The 17,463-nt window shown below is 33.5% G+C and overlaps 1 protein-coding gene across 1 annotated transcript in view; it reads left to right on the forward strand.

Annotated features, from left to right (window-relative positions):
• Positions 1-2,358: 2,358 nt before the first annotated feature.
• Positions 2,359-17,463, forward strand: part of LOC145246699 (kelch-like protein 18) — a 51,432-nt gene continuing 36,327 nt past the window's right edge. Inside the window, exons 1-2 of the mRNA XM_080108424.1 lie at positions 2,359-3,049; positions 16,139-16,269. Of these exons, the coding sequence (XP_079964550.1) occupies positions 2,819-3,049; positions 16,139-16,269 (362 nt within the window). The 5' untranslated portion in view covers positions 2,359-2,818. The remainder of the gene's footprint in view (positions 3,050-16,138; positions 16,270-17,463) is intronic.

Raw genomic sequence — 17,463 nt, forward strand, 5'->3', positions numbered from 1 at the left:
TCCTTTAGAGTGCTGGTTTCAAATGCCACTTGCTGACCTTTGAGTCACACCTTCTCTCCATGTAAAATAAAATAATCAGCTACATAAGCCTGCTCTCTCCTCACTAAAAAGGGGAGGACTTGACTAAAGATAAAATGGTACCATTGAACTTTTTTTGGCTGGAACAATTTCGTTTCATTACTGTATGAATTATTCATATAGTTTCACATTATTTTCTTTATCTTGGAAAATAAAACTATAATGAGAAAGATGTTTTCTTTTGTATATTTGTATATTAACATCTTCCTCTAGATCGCCCTCTCGCATGAAAAAAAATGAGTTTCCACTTTTTTTTAGGTGATTACGTGGGGGGGGGGCGGAGACTTGGGGAAAGAAGAAAAACAAGTAATTTAGAATTCAGAGTAAGGAATCAGTTTCGTCTATAAATTTAATGTAAAATGATCACCCATTTCTGAACTGTTCTAGTGTTTTAAGATAGTTAATTATTTTTTACCACTAACCCTAAGTCCGCCTGGCAAGATTATAGAACCACACGTAATTGCCTAAAAGATGTAGCTCCCCACCCCCAAGCAAAAACAAAAATAAAGAAAAATCGGGTTTGTATTACTGTACACATAGATTCGAAAAAGTTGTCAAAAAACAAATATATAACAATAAAAGGTTATCAAATGCAAGATAAATTACTTTTCTATCTAACTGGATAATTTTCTAGTTTTTTTTTTATTTAATGTAACATATTTATTCAGTTCGAATGGCGCCCAACTCTCTCTTTGACACGGTAAGTTTGGGAAAAGGAGTTATAAATAAAAAACTAGACAAAATACTGTTAGAAACTCGCTCAATATATGTTACCGCAACATAGGCTGACATATATTCAGTGGGTTTTTAACAGTATTTTGCATATTTTTTTTTAACTCCTTTTCCCAAACTTACCATGTCAAAGAGAGAGTCGGGCGCCATTTTAAATTTTCCAACACATCGGTAAACACTGTATGTTTTTCGAGCTGAATAAACCTGTTACATTAAATAAAAACACTAAAAACATATCCACTTAGGTAGAAAAGTAACTTATCTTGCCTTTAATAACATTTATTTGTTAGATATTTGTTTTTTTGACAACTTTTTCGAATCTATGTGTACAATGATGTACAAACTTGTGGTGAAAAGAAAATATTGTACACCAAAAATCATAAATACCCCCTCCCCCGTTAAGAATAGTTTTCTAAAATGTCGCAAAAAGGTTCTTCGTTATTGTAGCAAAATCTGACAGCCGAAAAAAAAATAGTTTTCATTAAAAAACAATAACTACTTACTGTTTTTCTGTTTTAACATTAAGCAATACTATGTACCTAACTGTCATGTCACAATTAGTTAAATATAATTGTACATAAAGCATATACTTTGTACGAGTAGATGATTGCGTGACATCCACCATTAATTGTACCTATTTACTATGCCTCCCCACGGGACAGAGTTAGACACCAGGGTCGTTTTTTAACGTGGAGAAAAGGTACAAAAATAAAAATTGTTTCAGTCGTGAAGAATTTCTCCTCCACCGAAAGAGAACAAGAAATTGAAGTGCAGCATTGCAGCAATGCATTGCAGCATCTGAAGAACAGATACTACACTTTGATCTTGTCCCGAAAAGACGGACCGAGCTAGCTACTTGGCAAAACTTGATGCTGTTAATTTATATACACACTTGAAATTTTTTCGCTTATCGTTTTTTGTAATTTTAGGATAGTTTCATTATTGTGACGTCACAATTCAGTGGATACCATTAGTTTCACTTAAAATTCAATATTTCACTTTATCGAATTTCGCTACAATAACGAAGAAGGACCCGCAAAAATTTGAATCATTTGAAATTAGCTCCCCTATCCTGAAAAATGGCATCTCGAGATCGTAGATCGCCATTTAAGCATAAAATTTGATATTTAAAAAAAATAAAATTCAAATGATTTTTTGGTGTACGATATTTTCGTTCTGTAACGGGTATGTACACTATAAAGATTTTTCTGTATTTTTGTTTTTATGGTGGTGGTGGTGGGAAGGTTATGGACTTTGAGAATATTACATTTCATTCATAAAAGAAATAGAACCGCATTTGGTAGGGAGTAATTTAATCTTTCATTTTTGTAAATTTTCTTCGTTTGATATCGCTGTTCTTTCTCCTTTTAATTTTCCCCCCTATTTTTATTATTAATCCTTATTTTATTTTATCAAATGACTGATAAAACATATATATATTGTTTTATTCTTTAGTTTTTGTATTCTGGAATTTCCATTTTTTTGTGCAACTGTTTCTTTTCGCCGTTTCGTTTTTCAGGAGAGAAATTAAGACAGGAAATAACATTCGTATTTTTGTAAACAACCACAAAAGGAAGATGGCGACGATGTAGTTCGCGTTGTCTGTTTCTTTTATCATATTGGATTTTTTATAATGACACAAAAATAACGATATATAAATCCGACAAGTGTTGAACTTGGACACGGGGGTAATTTACTCACCGTTGTCCGTCCCCCTTCCCGAATAATTATCTTTTTTTTTTTCTTTTTATAAAAGCTAGAACGTGGATTATCATCATCTGCCGTCCTGGAGAAGCCGCCTTCCTCCGGTCCGAGTGGCGAGGTGTCGTCTACCTCGTCGTCCTCGTGGTGCGCCGAGGAGGAACTCGAGCAGGACGACGTCTATCCTCCGTGGGGCGCAAGTGTGGCCGCCGCTCTCCGGGGGGCAGCGGCTCCTCCTCCTCCTCTTCCTCCGTCGTCGTCCACCAGCTCCTCTTCCTCCTCATCATCCTCATCCACCGGATCCGTGATGATGGCCAGCAGTTCGACGTCCACCTCGGCCACATTGACCCCCGGGTCGACAGTAGCGACCAACCCACAGCAACACCTCACCCCCATCATGTGTGGGGCCGGGATCACCGAGATGATGTCTGAGGAGGAGTCCACAGCTGTCTACGTTAACAACAACCTACCCATCAATGCTTTCCCGACGATCGAGGACATACGACGAAAGGGGAAACTTTGTGATGTCACACTCAAGGTATGACTGACCCCACCTCCATCTTATTTATCTTTTTTTTTCTTTTTTTTTTGCTGTTAAAAAATAATTGCTGCTTATAAGCATCTATATTATCGGGCTAGTTTTAATATAGTATTTGCAAGTTAAGTTCAATTTTTACGATATTTTTGTTCATTAAAATGTTAGATGAAAGTACAAAATAGTTACAAAATACCCTCTCCTCCCCATGTTAAGAATGGCTTTCTAAACAAAAACGTTATTATTTCAGCGCAGTAACATAGATGCGTAATTGCATAAGTACCAAAGAATTAATTACCCCCCCCCCAATGCGATTCTACTTTTTCAGTAAACGCCCTGAAAATCTTGGAGGGGTGGGGGGAAATTACTATAGAATTTAGGGTGAGGGATTAGTTTCGCATATAAATTAAATGTAAAATGATCCCTTTATTTATGATCATTGTTAAACCGGTTAGCGTTTTAGGTCAGTCAACCACAACCAGAATTTTATTTTTACAAAGATAATTCTGTTTGTCTTTTTGTGGAGAGGGGGAGGGCTAACTAACCCTAGGTCTGAGTGGCATCCCCTCCCTATGAAGGTTATGGTTAATTGTTTTAAAACACTATCGGCAGACCTGAACGAAAATCACCCCCCCCCTATATATTAGTATCCAAGCAATAATAATCCACTGAAAAAATTGCAAAAAACGGAAAGCTGTTAACATGGTGAGGTTGAGGGTGTTTATTCCGAAAGCCGTTTTTGGGTGGTGGTGGTGGGGGGGATTCTCGTTCAGGTCCGGCACACTATCCTGTTCGAGAATGTTTCGAAAATGAATGATGATTTTTGCGTTAAATTTGCATGCGAAATCATCTCCCGTATTCTAAATTCTAAAATATTTTGTTTATATATATATATATATATATATATATACTTTAAAAAAAAAAATTTTTTCAAGTTTTTCGGAGTGTTTACACGTAATCTCCCCAAAATTGGTTCTTTTACAAATAAAAGCGACAGATCGATTTTTTAAAATATACCCTTTTAAGCAAAAACAATATTACTTACTGAATCGTCATGTCGAAAATAGTAATATATCCAAAAATTACGAAAATTCATTGAGTAGAACAGCTGCTATTGTGTTTTTAATAAAAAAAAAAAAAATCTATCGATATCGACTGAACATGTTGGCCGCCATTACGATGTAATCTAAAATAGGCTTTCTGAGTTATGTCCCCTATTACTGCAATCCTGATGATCTACTCTAAAATGTATCTAAAAAATGCAATTTTCCCCAATTGGCACCATCTTCTGAAGAAATTTGTTTTAATTTTTTTTTTTTTTTTTTTCGATGTGCTTTTCGGAAACGTGTGTGTTTATCTTGGGAGGGAGGGTGAATATTGGCCCATGTGCAGTTTAAAATTTCAAACAAATTCTTTGTTTACAGTTTTGATCTTTCTTTTTCATTTTTTTTAGGAGACAAACATGAAAGCATCTGGTTTCTACTGTTGTACATTGTCGGGCAGATGCAGGTAGTGACTGTTGTACATTGTCGGGCAGATGCAGGTAGTGGAATCCACTGGCTGTCATTCTTGGCCTTAGTGGTTACTCACGATTAGTGTTGCTTTAGGGCAATTGCTTGCCTTTAAAATTGTCACTGTCGTTCACTGGTGGCCATTACCAGTATCGGCCTAAATCTGACTGCTCCAAAATTAAATTATCTGTCACTGGATGCCATTGGAAAGCACTGGTGGCCACTGGCATGTAGTGGTGTTTTGAGGCATTTCGTGATAAGAGTTTGCCTCTGTAACAATCACTCATTGTTGAGCATGGCATCTATTGGAGTGCTCTGAAATGAAATTACCTGTTTTCAATTGGCGGGTACTGTCATGCAATGGCGGTTAACTGTGGGATAGTGATATTTTTAGATGGTTACTGTCACCTGATGGCACTGGTGGCCAATGTCAGTTATTGCTATCTTGAAGCAGTTATTTGTGGGCACTGGCTGCCATAGCAACTCTTTGTCACTGTCATCAAATGTTAGAGAATGGCGGCCATTAGCGACATAGTGTTTGCTGCAGTAGTGTAGATGTTATAGCGCAACATGTGTTTTGTACGTATGCATACAGTATCCTATACCTTTATAAGGCCACCATTCGCCCATGTATGGAGTACTGTTGTCACATCTGGGCTGGTGCATCTGCTGCTTGTCTCTTGCTCCTGGACAGGGTTCAAAAGAGAGTTGCCAACCTGATAGGTCCTGAACTATCATCTAGGCTTCAGCTTCTGTCCCATCGACAAGATGTTGCATCCCTCTGCCTGTTCTACAAATACTTTAATGGTGAATGCTCTGACGAACTGCAAACGCTTGTACCTCCCCGACGTAACTATCCCCGACAAACCCGACAAGCTACTAAGTCTCATCCCTTTACAGTAGAGATCCCTAGGTGCAAGAAAGCCTTTTACTCCAATAGTTTCTTCCCCAGAACTGCGGGTCTTTGGAACTCCCTTCCGGGATTCTGCTTTCCCAACTGCACTGATATGCAGAAGTTCAAGTGTAATGTTAACAAACATCTTTCTACTCATCTCCCTTCATAATGACCCCGCTAATTAAGTCCCTGATAGTAGCCCCCTGCTTCAAAGTGGCACTGTGCTTTGTTTAGGGTGGAAATTGAATAAAAAAAAAAAAAAAAAAGACTGTGCTATATTTTACATATTATGTTCAATTAAAAAGTGTATAACGTAGGTATTGTTTTTTTTAATTATTAGGTGCCTCCCATGTTAAAACTAGGTCAATAAATAACGTTATTTCAGCTAGGTTCATAATCTGCAGAAGTATCCATTTGTTGAATGTTAAGAGTCTGAAGGAGATCCAACATTTTAATTTATTCCAATCCTGAAAATATATCTATTTACGCAATATTTGTAAAAGTATATGTCCTCCGGAAAAGTTAATAATCACATTTGTTATATCGAAATGTTTCTTAAAATGCCCAATTATGTTCCGTTAATGAACATGCAAACTTGTGCAAGCTAGTGATGTCATTAAGCAATCTGTAAATCATACGTATCCATGTACGTAATCTATTTTGACCTGCTTTAATGTTTTGCTGTAATATTTAGAGGAAAAATTGAAAGGAATATTGAAGCATTTAAACTGCTGAATCAAAAGTTATATTTCTGAAAAACCCTATAATCAGTCAATAGCGTGACCCTTAAGCATCACGTAAGAAATCGTTTAGAAGTTTTACATCGGAGAAAAAGAAGAATAAGGGACAAGAATGCAAAGTTGAAGAAGACGCTGAAAAAGATGCCTAAGAAGGAAGAAATGCCAGAAAAAAGAAGAAAAAGCCACCAATCTGCTGGTCAGTAAAAAACAAGAGCCTGACTTTACGTATATGCGGTAAAGGAGTGAATCTGGACATTGGACTAATAGAAAGTCAGAGACAAAAAAGACTACATAAGAAGGCGAAGGTGACGTTGAAAAAGTGGTAATAAATGCCAACAAAATAAGGAGCAAAAGCAACTGGCTGATAGCCACTCATAAACAATATGTTTGTTTACGTAGATTGACATGTATTAACTTTAACAAGCATAATGTGCGCACATTTAATCTAAAATATAGTTAGAAAAAATTTGTTCAAATGATAATTTATGCATTTTATATTGTATGTAAATTTTTTTGTTTAGGGTAACATGTCTGGTAGCGATACTGTGAAAGGTGTTTTCTGTGTTCGGAAATAGTAATCCCTTAATTGAAGAACAACTAGTTCTAATGCGAAGGTGCTGAACTAAGAATTGAAAGTGGGCATTCTGTATTGTCTAGTTTTAGGCTAACGTAATATGTATGAAATGAATGCATTTAATAAGTGGAATAATTAACCAGTGTCTTGTAGGTAAATATTACTTTGAAGTAAAGAACAGGTGATTTTTAAGGTTTTGTAGTTGAATTAAAATTAAAGAAGGTAAAATATTTGCTACTATCATTGTGAGATTACGTTGGTGAGAGAGTGAGTCAAGGAGAAAACAATTTTCATGGAAATGTGAGTATTCTTCTTGCACGGAAACACACTACAGTATGATTTTGGAATGGTGAGTGAGGAAGATTTGCATAGGAATTGCCTCATTGGTTTCCTATAGTGTTAGAAGTGTATTTGTAAATATCATTTCAAATCATCTGGCGATATTTCAACTAGTTTAAGTCCATACAGTGAGCGGTATTGCGGTAAATGGAACTAGTTTAGGGAGTAGATCAAGTGGACAACCCACCCCAACCCCTTGAACGTGTACTAAACCAAAAATCTTATCAGATTATTTATATAACTTTATCAAAATATTTTTGTAAAATTTTTTCAAAAATTGTTGCTAAATAAAAGCTCAGACAGGAGTTCAAGGAGATTCCCAAATCCTGACCCGCTCTTGTCAAGTCATCGAGCGGAGCAGAGAGAATCAGCAACAGCTGTTCCCAAACAATCCTTTTCAGGACTAACTACCAAACTATTAATCCGATTTAAACCATCCTTTTAAGAGCGACTCACAAACTACTTGAATGTGATACACACTTCATCTCTACTGCTGATTGCTTTCTGGGACTCTCCTCTCAGCCTGCCATTCCATTTCCTTCTCCTGCTTCAACTCCTCCTTCCTGCAGTACCAGCTCTAGCAGTTCCAGTTACCAGTTCCAGTGCCTGTTGATCTCCTGTACCCCATTGATGTTTAGCTACCTGTTCTAACATAAGATCCTGTCTACACGATTTGGACCGATCTGAGGCACATCAGGGACGCGTGAATTTCAATATTGTGAGACGGTCATCCTCAATCCAAAATGATCCATATACATGATTTCCATTGCCTTACGGTTTACTGTTTTCCTGCGATAAATAAAATATATGATACCGATCGTCTTTAACCATTTATCTGTTTATCATCTCTTTACTATTGTCTTATGTCTAAATTAGTTAGTCTCATGTTGAAATTAGTATAAATATAAAAAATTATGAAAAATGATTCAGTAGAAGATGTGCTAGATCAGGGCTTTACATTGCGAGTGAAACAGTCGCATTTGCAAGTGCTTTTTTAAAGTGGCAACTAGAAAAAAATGAAACGCTTAGATTTTGGCGATTGTATTTCTTTCACTGACAATCTTCCAAAGCTCGCTATTGAGCGAAAAATATCTTTTCAACTTTTTTTTTTTAATAAAACGAACAAAGTTAAATTATTTAAGCAGTAAAAGTTCAATAGAACAATATACTTTTTTTCTTTTTTTTTTTTTTAACGAAGGCTGTTTAAAAAAACATCTGGAGAAATTAGAATGTTTATACCTTCAAGTATCAACATAAAATTTATTGTATATTTAGAATTACACTTATTAAAAAAATACAAAAAAACTTTATTATGTACATAATCGTCACAGAACAAAGTCATATTCCAAAAATCACGTTGGTTTGACTAGTAACTTTAATATTTGGCTAGTAAATGAAAATATTTAGTTGTCAAAGGTCAACTAAAGATAAATTTGTCCATAGCGCCCTGTAGATGTATTTTTACAATGATCCACAATCATGTTCTAAGATTTTTTGTCCAAAAATGGTGACCCCCTTAATTTAAGTCAAGAAAGACAACTCAATTTATCATACAACTCATCCACATTAAAAACATACGATAAACCCGATAATTCGATAAATTCTATTTTTACTTGTAATTATTTTTCTACTGCAAGGCTCTACATTGCGAGTAAATCACTCGCATTTGCGAGTGATTTTTCCAGTTGGCGACTAAAAATAAAAAAACGCTTATCTTTTTGGCAACTGTTTTTTTTTACTGACAACTCTGCTAATAGTGAATGAAAAATGTCTTTGCAACTTATATTTTCTTAAAATAAAATGAGCAAAGTCAAATTATTTAAACAGTAAAGCAGTAATAGAACAATATACTTTTTTTTCTTTTTTAAACGAAGGCTTTTGAAAGAAATATCTCTAAAATGAAATTGATCACATGGTATTATTTCGCAAAACTTTGACAGTAGTCGGCTTCTTTTGAAGTTTCAAAAAGAATATCATTGGAATAACATTAGAACTACACATGCTAAGTGGTGGTTTGCGGTTAAGGTCTTCAGAAAATTAAAAAACAAAAACAATTATTTTGCTATCTCTTAAATACAGCGTTATACTTAATTTAAGCTACTACTGCGCACTGCGGTAAGTTAATTTTCAAATATTTTTTTCTTTAAAAAATTTACATTCTATTAAAATATTCAGCTAATAATGAAGCAAAAAAAAAAAACATGAACTTTATAAAAAAAAACAAATGAACTTTATAAAAAAAAACAAATGAACTTTATAAAAAAAAACAAATGAATTTTATAAAAAAAAACAAATGAACTTTATAAAAAAAAACAAATGAACTTTATAAAAAAAAACAAATGAACTTTATAAAAAAAAAACAAATGAACTTTATAAAAAATAACAAATGAACTTTATAAAAAAAACCAAATGAACTTTATAAAAAAAAAACATGAACTTTATAAAAAAAAACAAATGAACTTTATAAAAAAAAACAAATGAACTTTATAAAAAAAAAACATGAACTTTATAAAAAAAAACAAATGAACTTTATAAAAAAAAAACAAATGAACTTTATAAAAAAAAACAAATGAACTTTATAAAAAAAAAACAAATGAACTTTATAAAAAAAAACAAATGAACTTTATAAAAAAAAAACATGAACTTTATAAAAAAAAACAAATGAACTTTATAAAAAAAAACAAATGAACTTTATAAAAAAAAAACAAATGAACTTTATAAAAAAAACAAATGAACTTTATAAAAAAAACATGAACTTTATAAAAAAAACATGAACTTTATAAAAAAAACATGAACTTTATAAAAAAAAACAAATGAACTTTATAAAAAAAAAACAAATGAACTTTATAAAAAAAAAAACAAATGAACTTTATAAAAAAAACATGAACTTTATAAAAAAACAAAAACACGTGTTGATGCTTCCCTCCATATCTTAAAAACTATTTGCCGCAATTTTGAATGTAATCATTGTTTATAACACACCCGAAATTCTATGAAAATTAAGATTTTAAAGGCAAGTGCTGCAGTACGGTATTATCGTAATTCACCAACAAAAAAAACCAAAAAAACAATTGTCTTTCCAAAATTATCAGCGATTTTTAAAAAATTCATTTCCATCTAATTTTAAATTGTCCGCAAAAGATTACTCTGCCTATGTGATAAGTCACTTTAATACGAGTGTGCACGCACATATGGCACACAAATAGCCTTGGTATGCACTTGAGCGTACCTTAACGAAAGCTGTAAAATGGCTGAAAATAGCCTGAGGGTTAAGAGGCGCATACCCACTAGCGTAGCTAAGGGGGTGGGGGCGGGGATGCAGTCCGCCCCGGGTGACAGCCATAGAGGGGTGACAAAAACTCCCCCACCCAAAAAGAAATTTTTTTTGGCCAAGCTAAGGTGCGAAAATAGTTGGAAATACAATTTATTTATTATATATTATGTAATTTTTAAGTTTTAATTGAAAAAAAAATCTTTTTTTAGAATATTATAAACTCTTAAAAAAATTACTTAGTCATTGAAAAATCTTTTTTGCCGATTTTTATTGAAAACTTTTGTACTTTTGAAATCATTTGATGACATTTCATTTTTTTAACTGTGAAAAATGAGAAAGGATAATATATATATATATACATATATACACACACACACAATATATATATATATATATATATATATATATATATATATATATATATATATATACTGTAAATCAACAGAGCAGTAATATTTAAAAACAAAAAGATTTAAGCTATTTATTCAAGTTATATTTGATAAAATTGAAACTGAATAAAATTTCTGAATTTCCCCCTTTTTTTGTCTATCTCATAATTCGAAAATTAAGAAAAACATCACCTAATATTATTGGTTTATTCATAACAGTGAAATAGCATTACATTGCTTTGGCTAGTAAATTAAAATATTTAGTTGTCAAAGGTCAACTAAAATTAAATTCGTCCATAAAGCCTTGTACTGGATCATTTTTTTTGCAATTCTTTGAATTTATACTAATTTCAACATGACACAAAAGTACGTAATTATGTTTTCACCTGAAATATGTTAGTTTAAAACATCATTAATCAGTTCAAGTACCCTTTTTTAAAATCTTTTTTCTTTGTTTCTTTTTTCTGTTTTCTTTATTCACTTTTTTTCCTCTTTTGTTTCTCCTCGTGACGACGACTGGTTCTATGTATGCGCCAGATGATGTCATGACCTGATTTACTTTAAATAGTTGAAAAACTGAACAAATTTCATGTACGTCGCGTTAGGTCAGTTGATTAGCGCGTTGGTTCATTATCTAAACGTTTTGGGTTTGAATCATGGTGTGAGATGTCTTTTTTTTCTCGATTTTTTTTTTTTAAATTTAGATATTGAACCAGTGTTATTTAAGCCATTTTTCACGTAACGTTCGTTTTTCTGTTTTTTTTTTTTACTTCGCTTATCCACCCCCAACCACACACCCAAAAACACCCGGGTACCCACCGATTTTTAAAAATTTTTATATCGAAACAGGCTTATTTAAGCCATTTTTCACATGTTTTTTTTTTTGTTTTCATTGTTCTTTTGCCTTACGTTAGTTTTTTTTGTGTTTTTTTTTTCGATGTTTTGATCCCCCCCCGCTTAAGTTTTAACGTTGTTTTCTTTTCTTACTTCGCTTATAACAAACAAACCTGATCATTGATGTCGTCGTCGTAACGCTCGACGACTTCCGTGCGCGCACCTGTCAATTTGGTTCTTACTTAAATAAATTCAAACATCTTTCAGTAACTCATTCTGGCTGGCCGATTTTATTTTCAAACTTCGCCTCAGGGCTTTGGGTTCAATCCTACCAACTTTTACCCCCCCCCCCATTTCTTTTTTATTTAACACCACACACACCTCCAAACACCCGGGCAACGCCGGGTATGCCCGCTAGAATATATATAAAAGGCAAAATGTGTGTTTGTATGTCTCACAGAAACTTTCCACACAGGTGACTGATTTTCGCCAGATCGGTATCATTTTGAAGCTCGATCCTTTGGATGACAAATATCGAAAAAACATTAATTTCTTCACCCTCAACAAGTTACTTTTCTACAGGGAGAGGTAGCAAAAAAATTGTTCCTTCATTTTCCTTTTCTACTACTACTACTACGGCATGATATTTGACCTAGAAAACGTTGACGTTAGTTTAACCACCTGCTGTGTTTTTTTAAACATTTAATTTCGTCATTTCTCGGTTCTCTGTCTCTTTAGCATCCGAGTAACGTGTCAGACTGTTTTATCCGCCTTAGCCTCAAGGCTTTGGGTTTGAGCCTTCCTTCCTACCAAAACTTTCTTTTTTTTTTTTACACCTCCAAACACCCGGGCAACGTTTTTTTTTTTTTTATTTCATAATATTTAAACAGGATTATTGCTTCACCAATTTTGTTTTTATCTACACCCCCCTCCAACACACACACCTCCAAACACCCGGGCAACGCCAGGCACTCCTGCTAGTCTAATATATAAAAAGCAAAAAGTGTGTGTGTATTTGTATGTCTCGCAAAAATTTTCGACAGAGGCTACAGAACCTGACAAAACCAGTATCGTTTTAAACCTCGATAAAATGAGAGAATCTATGTATATTCTATAAATGTAAAAGCAAAATGTGTGTTTGTGTGTGTATGTCTCGCAGTAACTTTGCACACAGGTGACAGATTTTTGCCAGATCGGTATCATTTTGGAGCTCGATCCTTCGGAAGAGAAATATCGAAAAATTTGCCCAAAGCATTAATTTCTTTACCCTAAACTCAGCCATTTTGTACGAGGAGGAGGTCGATTTTTGTGTCCCATTTTAGCAAGTCATTGTCTTCTTTTCGATGGACTATGCTTAATTTCAACACTCTCCACTTTCGGTCGGACCATAAAAACATCGGCTAAAACGTCATGTTTTTTGTTTTTAATCTTTTTTTTTTTTCTCATTCGTGTTACGGGTTCGAGCCTGGCTTCCTACTACCACTTTTTTTTGTTTGTGTGTGGGGGGGGGGCTTCCTTACTACACCATCTACTACACACACCCGGGCACCCCCACTACTGTAGTTTTGACCCTCTCCCCAGGGGTCCTTTCTACACCACTTAAACACCTGGGCAACGTCGGGCAACCTCGCTAGTTAAAAAAAAAAAAAAAAAAAAAACTTTTACTAATAAGATGATGATAAAGAAGCAACTGAATTTCATGTCTTGTAAAAAAGTTAGTTTTCAAAAACCACTCGAATCTCATCATTTTATGCTTTGTCTTTGCTTTTTGTCAACATATCAAAGAGTGTTAGTCATTTAACATCCGGGTATTTTTTCTTCATTTACAAACGGACTTGAGTTTTTGATACCTATGTTTAATACGCACTCACACACACACACACGGACGCACCCACAAAGGAAAAAAAAAATACTTAGTAACACTTACAAGATCTTAAAGCACTTGTAAGGCCACTCGTAATATTCATTAGTTGTTTAGATTTCTTATCCGTAATTAATTAGCTCAACATCTGTTTATGCCACAATGTGGGAGTTAAGCGGAAAATACTTTCATTTCTATTTGTTTTCTATAATAAAATTAAAATCTTTGAAATTTATAAAAGGTTTTGCTTAGTGGTTGTGTTTTTTCTGTATCTTCTTTACTAGTATGGTGATGCGACGTTGCTTGGAATTGAATGATCCTCAGCGAATGTTTCAGACTCGTATATTTTTATTGTCATTGAAATCGGTGAAATCGCCCTTTTTTTCAATCAAATCGATTGATTACCTGCTCTAATTGGGCACCCATTGCAGTTCACCAAGCGATAACTTATTTCACAATACATTATTATTTACATTGCACTGTAGAGAACCTACTGTTGATTTCATGTAATTATTTTTATATCTAATGGCTTGAATTATAGTTTAAAATGCAAAAAGTCAAATTTCATACTCCAATTGTGCTCTATACAGAAACATTCATTTTGAATGTGTCCTTGTCATATCAAAGAACCTACTGTTGATTTTATATGTTGAGCCTTTCGGCTTGTGTGATAATAAAATTTCTCAAATGCACTTGTGATGTTAGGCTGTGTAAGGTGTTAACTTTGGTCCAAATTGCCTGTTCCTTCTTTGATCAGATTATTTCGATTATTGATTATCGATACTTATTGAATACATTCTGACACAAAACCTATCTAAGAACACTGCCAGATACATAAAGTTCCTTTGTGTGAAATCTTGTAAAAATCAGCCTAGCTGTTTTTGAGTCCATACGGATTTGCAGACACACAAAGTTCTTTTTAAATAATAGTAGATATATATATAGACATAAAGATATTACTGTAGTTTGCTTCAAGCATTGTCAAGTGTGTATATGAATAAAATTCATAGAAGACAATTCAATGTAGATGTGTAATGAATAGACATCAATTGAAGCTAATTAAAATGGCAGTGGAATAAGTTATGCAGTTTTTTTTGTTTTTTTTTTACAAAGGAGTCATCACTTATCAAGGCCTGGAGGTCACTCGAGGATAAAGGTTAATGAGTGTAAACTAGTCGGTGAGAAAATGTCATAGTAATCGTTATTAGTGGGAATTGGGTAAATTGGATTACTTAAGGGGATGGCTCATCAAGAACTTGTTCACATTGGACTTGAAGAAAACCATATTGTAGTCAGTTGGAAAGCAGGAAAATGGAACAGGGCTCCATAGGCATGCAGTTCTAAGAAAGAGGATTTGTTCATGGGATCTATGTTTAGGTTTAGGCACAGATATAGAGTGGGGGAATTATTGATAGTGTTTTCAGCTAGATGAGTGTTTTTCGTGACAGTTTGGCGAGGGGAGACCATAGATTGGAGCTCAGACGAGCACTTGCCATGAAAATAACGATAAAGCAGGGACAGGTTCGCAACGTCTCTTCTGTGGGAAAGAGGTTGCGGGGAAGAGAAAAGGCCCCCCCCCACTAGACTACGAAGTCTATTTTGAACTCTAAGGCAGAATAAACTGCTTCTAGCAGCTCCTGCCTAGATGTGGCAACTTTTTATTAATACAATATATATACATATATAAAATGTTTTGGGCCAATTTTTCGATATTTGTCATCCAAAGGGGCGAGCTTCAAAATAATACCAATCTTGTAAAAATCTGTCACCTCTGTCGAAAGTTTAGGCAGACATGCAAACATACATATATACATAAATTTTTAAACAGACAGGTGAAATTTATATTATAGATTCCTAGTCACAAGAAATATTTTTTTATGACTTTTTGGCTAAGATGAAAAAATGTTATCTATGTGGTCTCCACAATATCAGCACCACTTGATTACGGAAGTTTTGGTTCTTTTTCGTTGCAAAATTCCAAAATTGAAATATTGAATTTCAAGTCAAATCAATGGTATCTACTAAATTGTTGTGTCGCAGTAATGAACATATCCAAAAATTATGAAAAACGATAAAGTAGAATATTAATTATTAATGAAAATAGTTTTCAAAGACAATTAGTAAAAATTGAGTTTTGCAAAAAATAAAAAAGCTGGAGAGTTCTAATTGTAACAAAGGGGAGGTAAATCTTTTCTGAAAGCTGAAAATCTTTGGCCAATTTAGCAAAACTTAAAATATTTTTGAAAACTGTTCTCATTAATAATTAATTTTCTACCTTACATTTTTTCGTAAAATTTGGATATTTTCATTACTGCGACATGAGAATTCAGAAGATACCAGTGACTTCACTCGAAATTCAATATTAAAATTTTTGGCCTTCGGGACAAGATCAAAGTGTAGTATCTGTTCTTCAGATGCTGCACTTCTATTTCTTGTTCTCTTTCGGTGGAGGAGCAGTCCTTCACGACTGAGACAATTTTTATTTTTGTACCTTTTCTCCACGTTAAAAAACGACCCTGGTGTCTAACTCTGTCTCGTGGGGAGGCATAGTAAATAGGTACAATAATGGAGAAGAACCGAAGTCCCCATGTAATTATCTCCTTCGATAAAATTCAAAATATGGACAGAAGATTGGAATTATTTGTGTATTTCACATTTGTGTTTTTGTATTTCAGGTGGGAGAACAGAAGTTCACTGCCCATAGGATTATTCTAGCGGCCACCATTCCTTACTTTCATTCCATGTTTACCCATGACATGGTGGAATCAAAGCAAGATGAAATCCTTATGCATGGGATTGAGGCAAGGTAAGAAAGGACATTATTTGCTTCATCATTTTGATTCTTATTTAGAATTCAACCTAAGGGGAAAAAACATACAGAAAAATCTTTATGATGTACGTACCCGCCTTGAAATGAAGATATCATATTCCAAAAATTGTGTAAATTGATCAAGTTGTTTTATTTTTAACAAAAAAAAAAAAAATCAAATTTTCTGAATAAGCAAAATGTGACTGTCTTATGTCACTATGTTGAAAAAAAAACAAAAAAAAAACGAGAACAAATAAGCCCTCAATAATTCAAGCTTGCAAGATCAGCCTTGTAATGCTACTGATTTCACATTAATTGCTTTAAATCATTTAAAAATAATTTTCTTTATAAAAATAAAACTACTTTATTTTTTTTTTGGGGGGGGGTCTTTTAAGAAACTTTTTTTGGGGAGGTCTTTTAAGAAACTATTTTGTTTCTTCTAGTCTGTATGACAAACTACCTTATCTCCCTTGCTTTCAATCAATATCTGGCATTTTTAAATACAAAATGTTGGACCGGTAGTTTGTATATCTACTGGTTATTGTTTTTATTTTTTTAGTTTTGCAATTTATACTAATTTCAACATGACACGTAGATATGTAGTTGTGTTTTTACTTGAAATGCATTTATTTCAAAATGCACCATATTCTGTAGAAGCACCAAAAAGTAAATATGCCAATATTTCTGTATTTTTAAAGCCAAATTCAGTGCTAAGAAATTTTGTTTTTAATAAATGAAAATGTAAATCAAATATTTCAGTTGATTTCTGATCATCTTCAGCTAATTATAGACATTTTTTGGGGACAAAATTTCAAAAATCATAATACTGAATTTCACATGAAAACAATGGTATCTATGTGTATCCACACATTTTTAAGTTGATTACTAAAATAAAAAAAAATCCAAAAATTACGAAAATCGATAACGTAGAAAATTATTTATTAAAGAAAATAAAAAATAGAATTTGATGAAAACGATCGTAAAACACAGGAGCATTCAAAAGGGAGATAATTTTCCGTTTTGGTTTAAAACAAGATGGCGGAAAATTTTCACCTACTAACACGATTAAAGTTGTTTTGTTTAATAATTCTGTAATATTCGAGTAATTTCGACTGCATAATTTGGAAGCTACCATTGTAACTTATTAGAATTGACAAAAAAAAATCAGTTGAAACCATTGTTTTTTATCTG

This window comes from Euprymna scolopes, chromosome 24 (genome assembly GCF_053919585.1).
Source record: "Euprymna scolopes isolate OS-2025 chromosome 24, ASM5391958v1, whole genome shotgun sequence".
NCBI classification, from domain to species: domain Eukaryota; kingdom Metazoa; phylum Mollusca; class Cephalopoda; order Sepiida; family Sepiolidae; genus Euprymna; species Euprymna scolopes.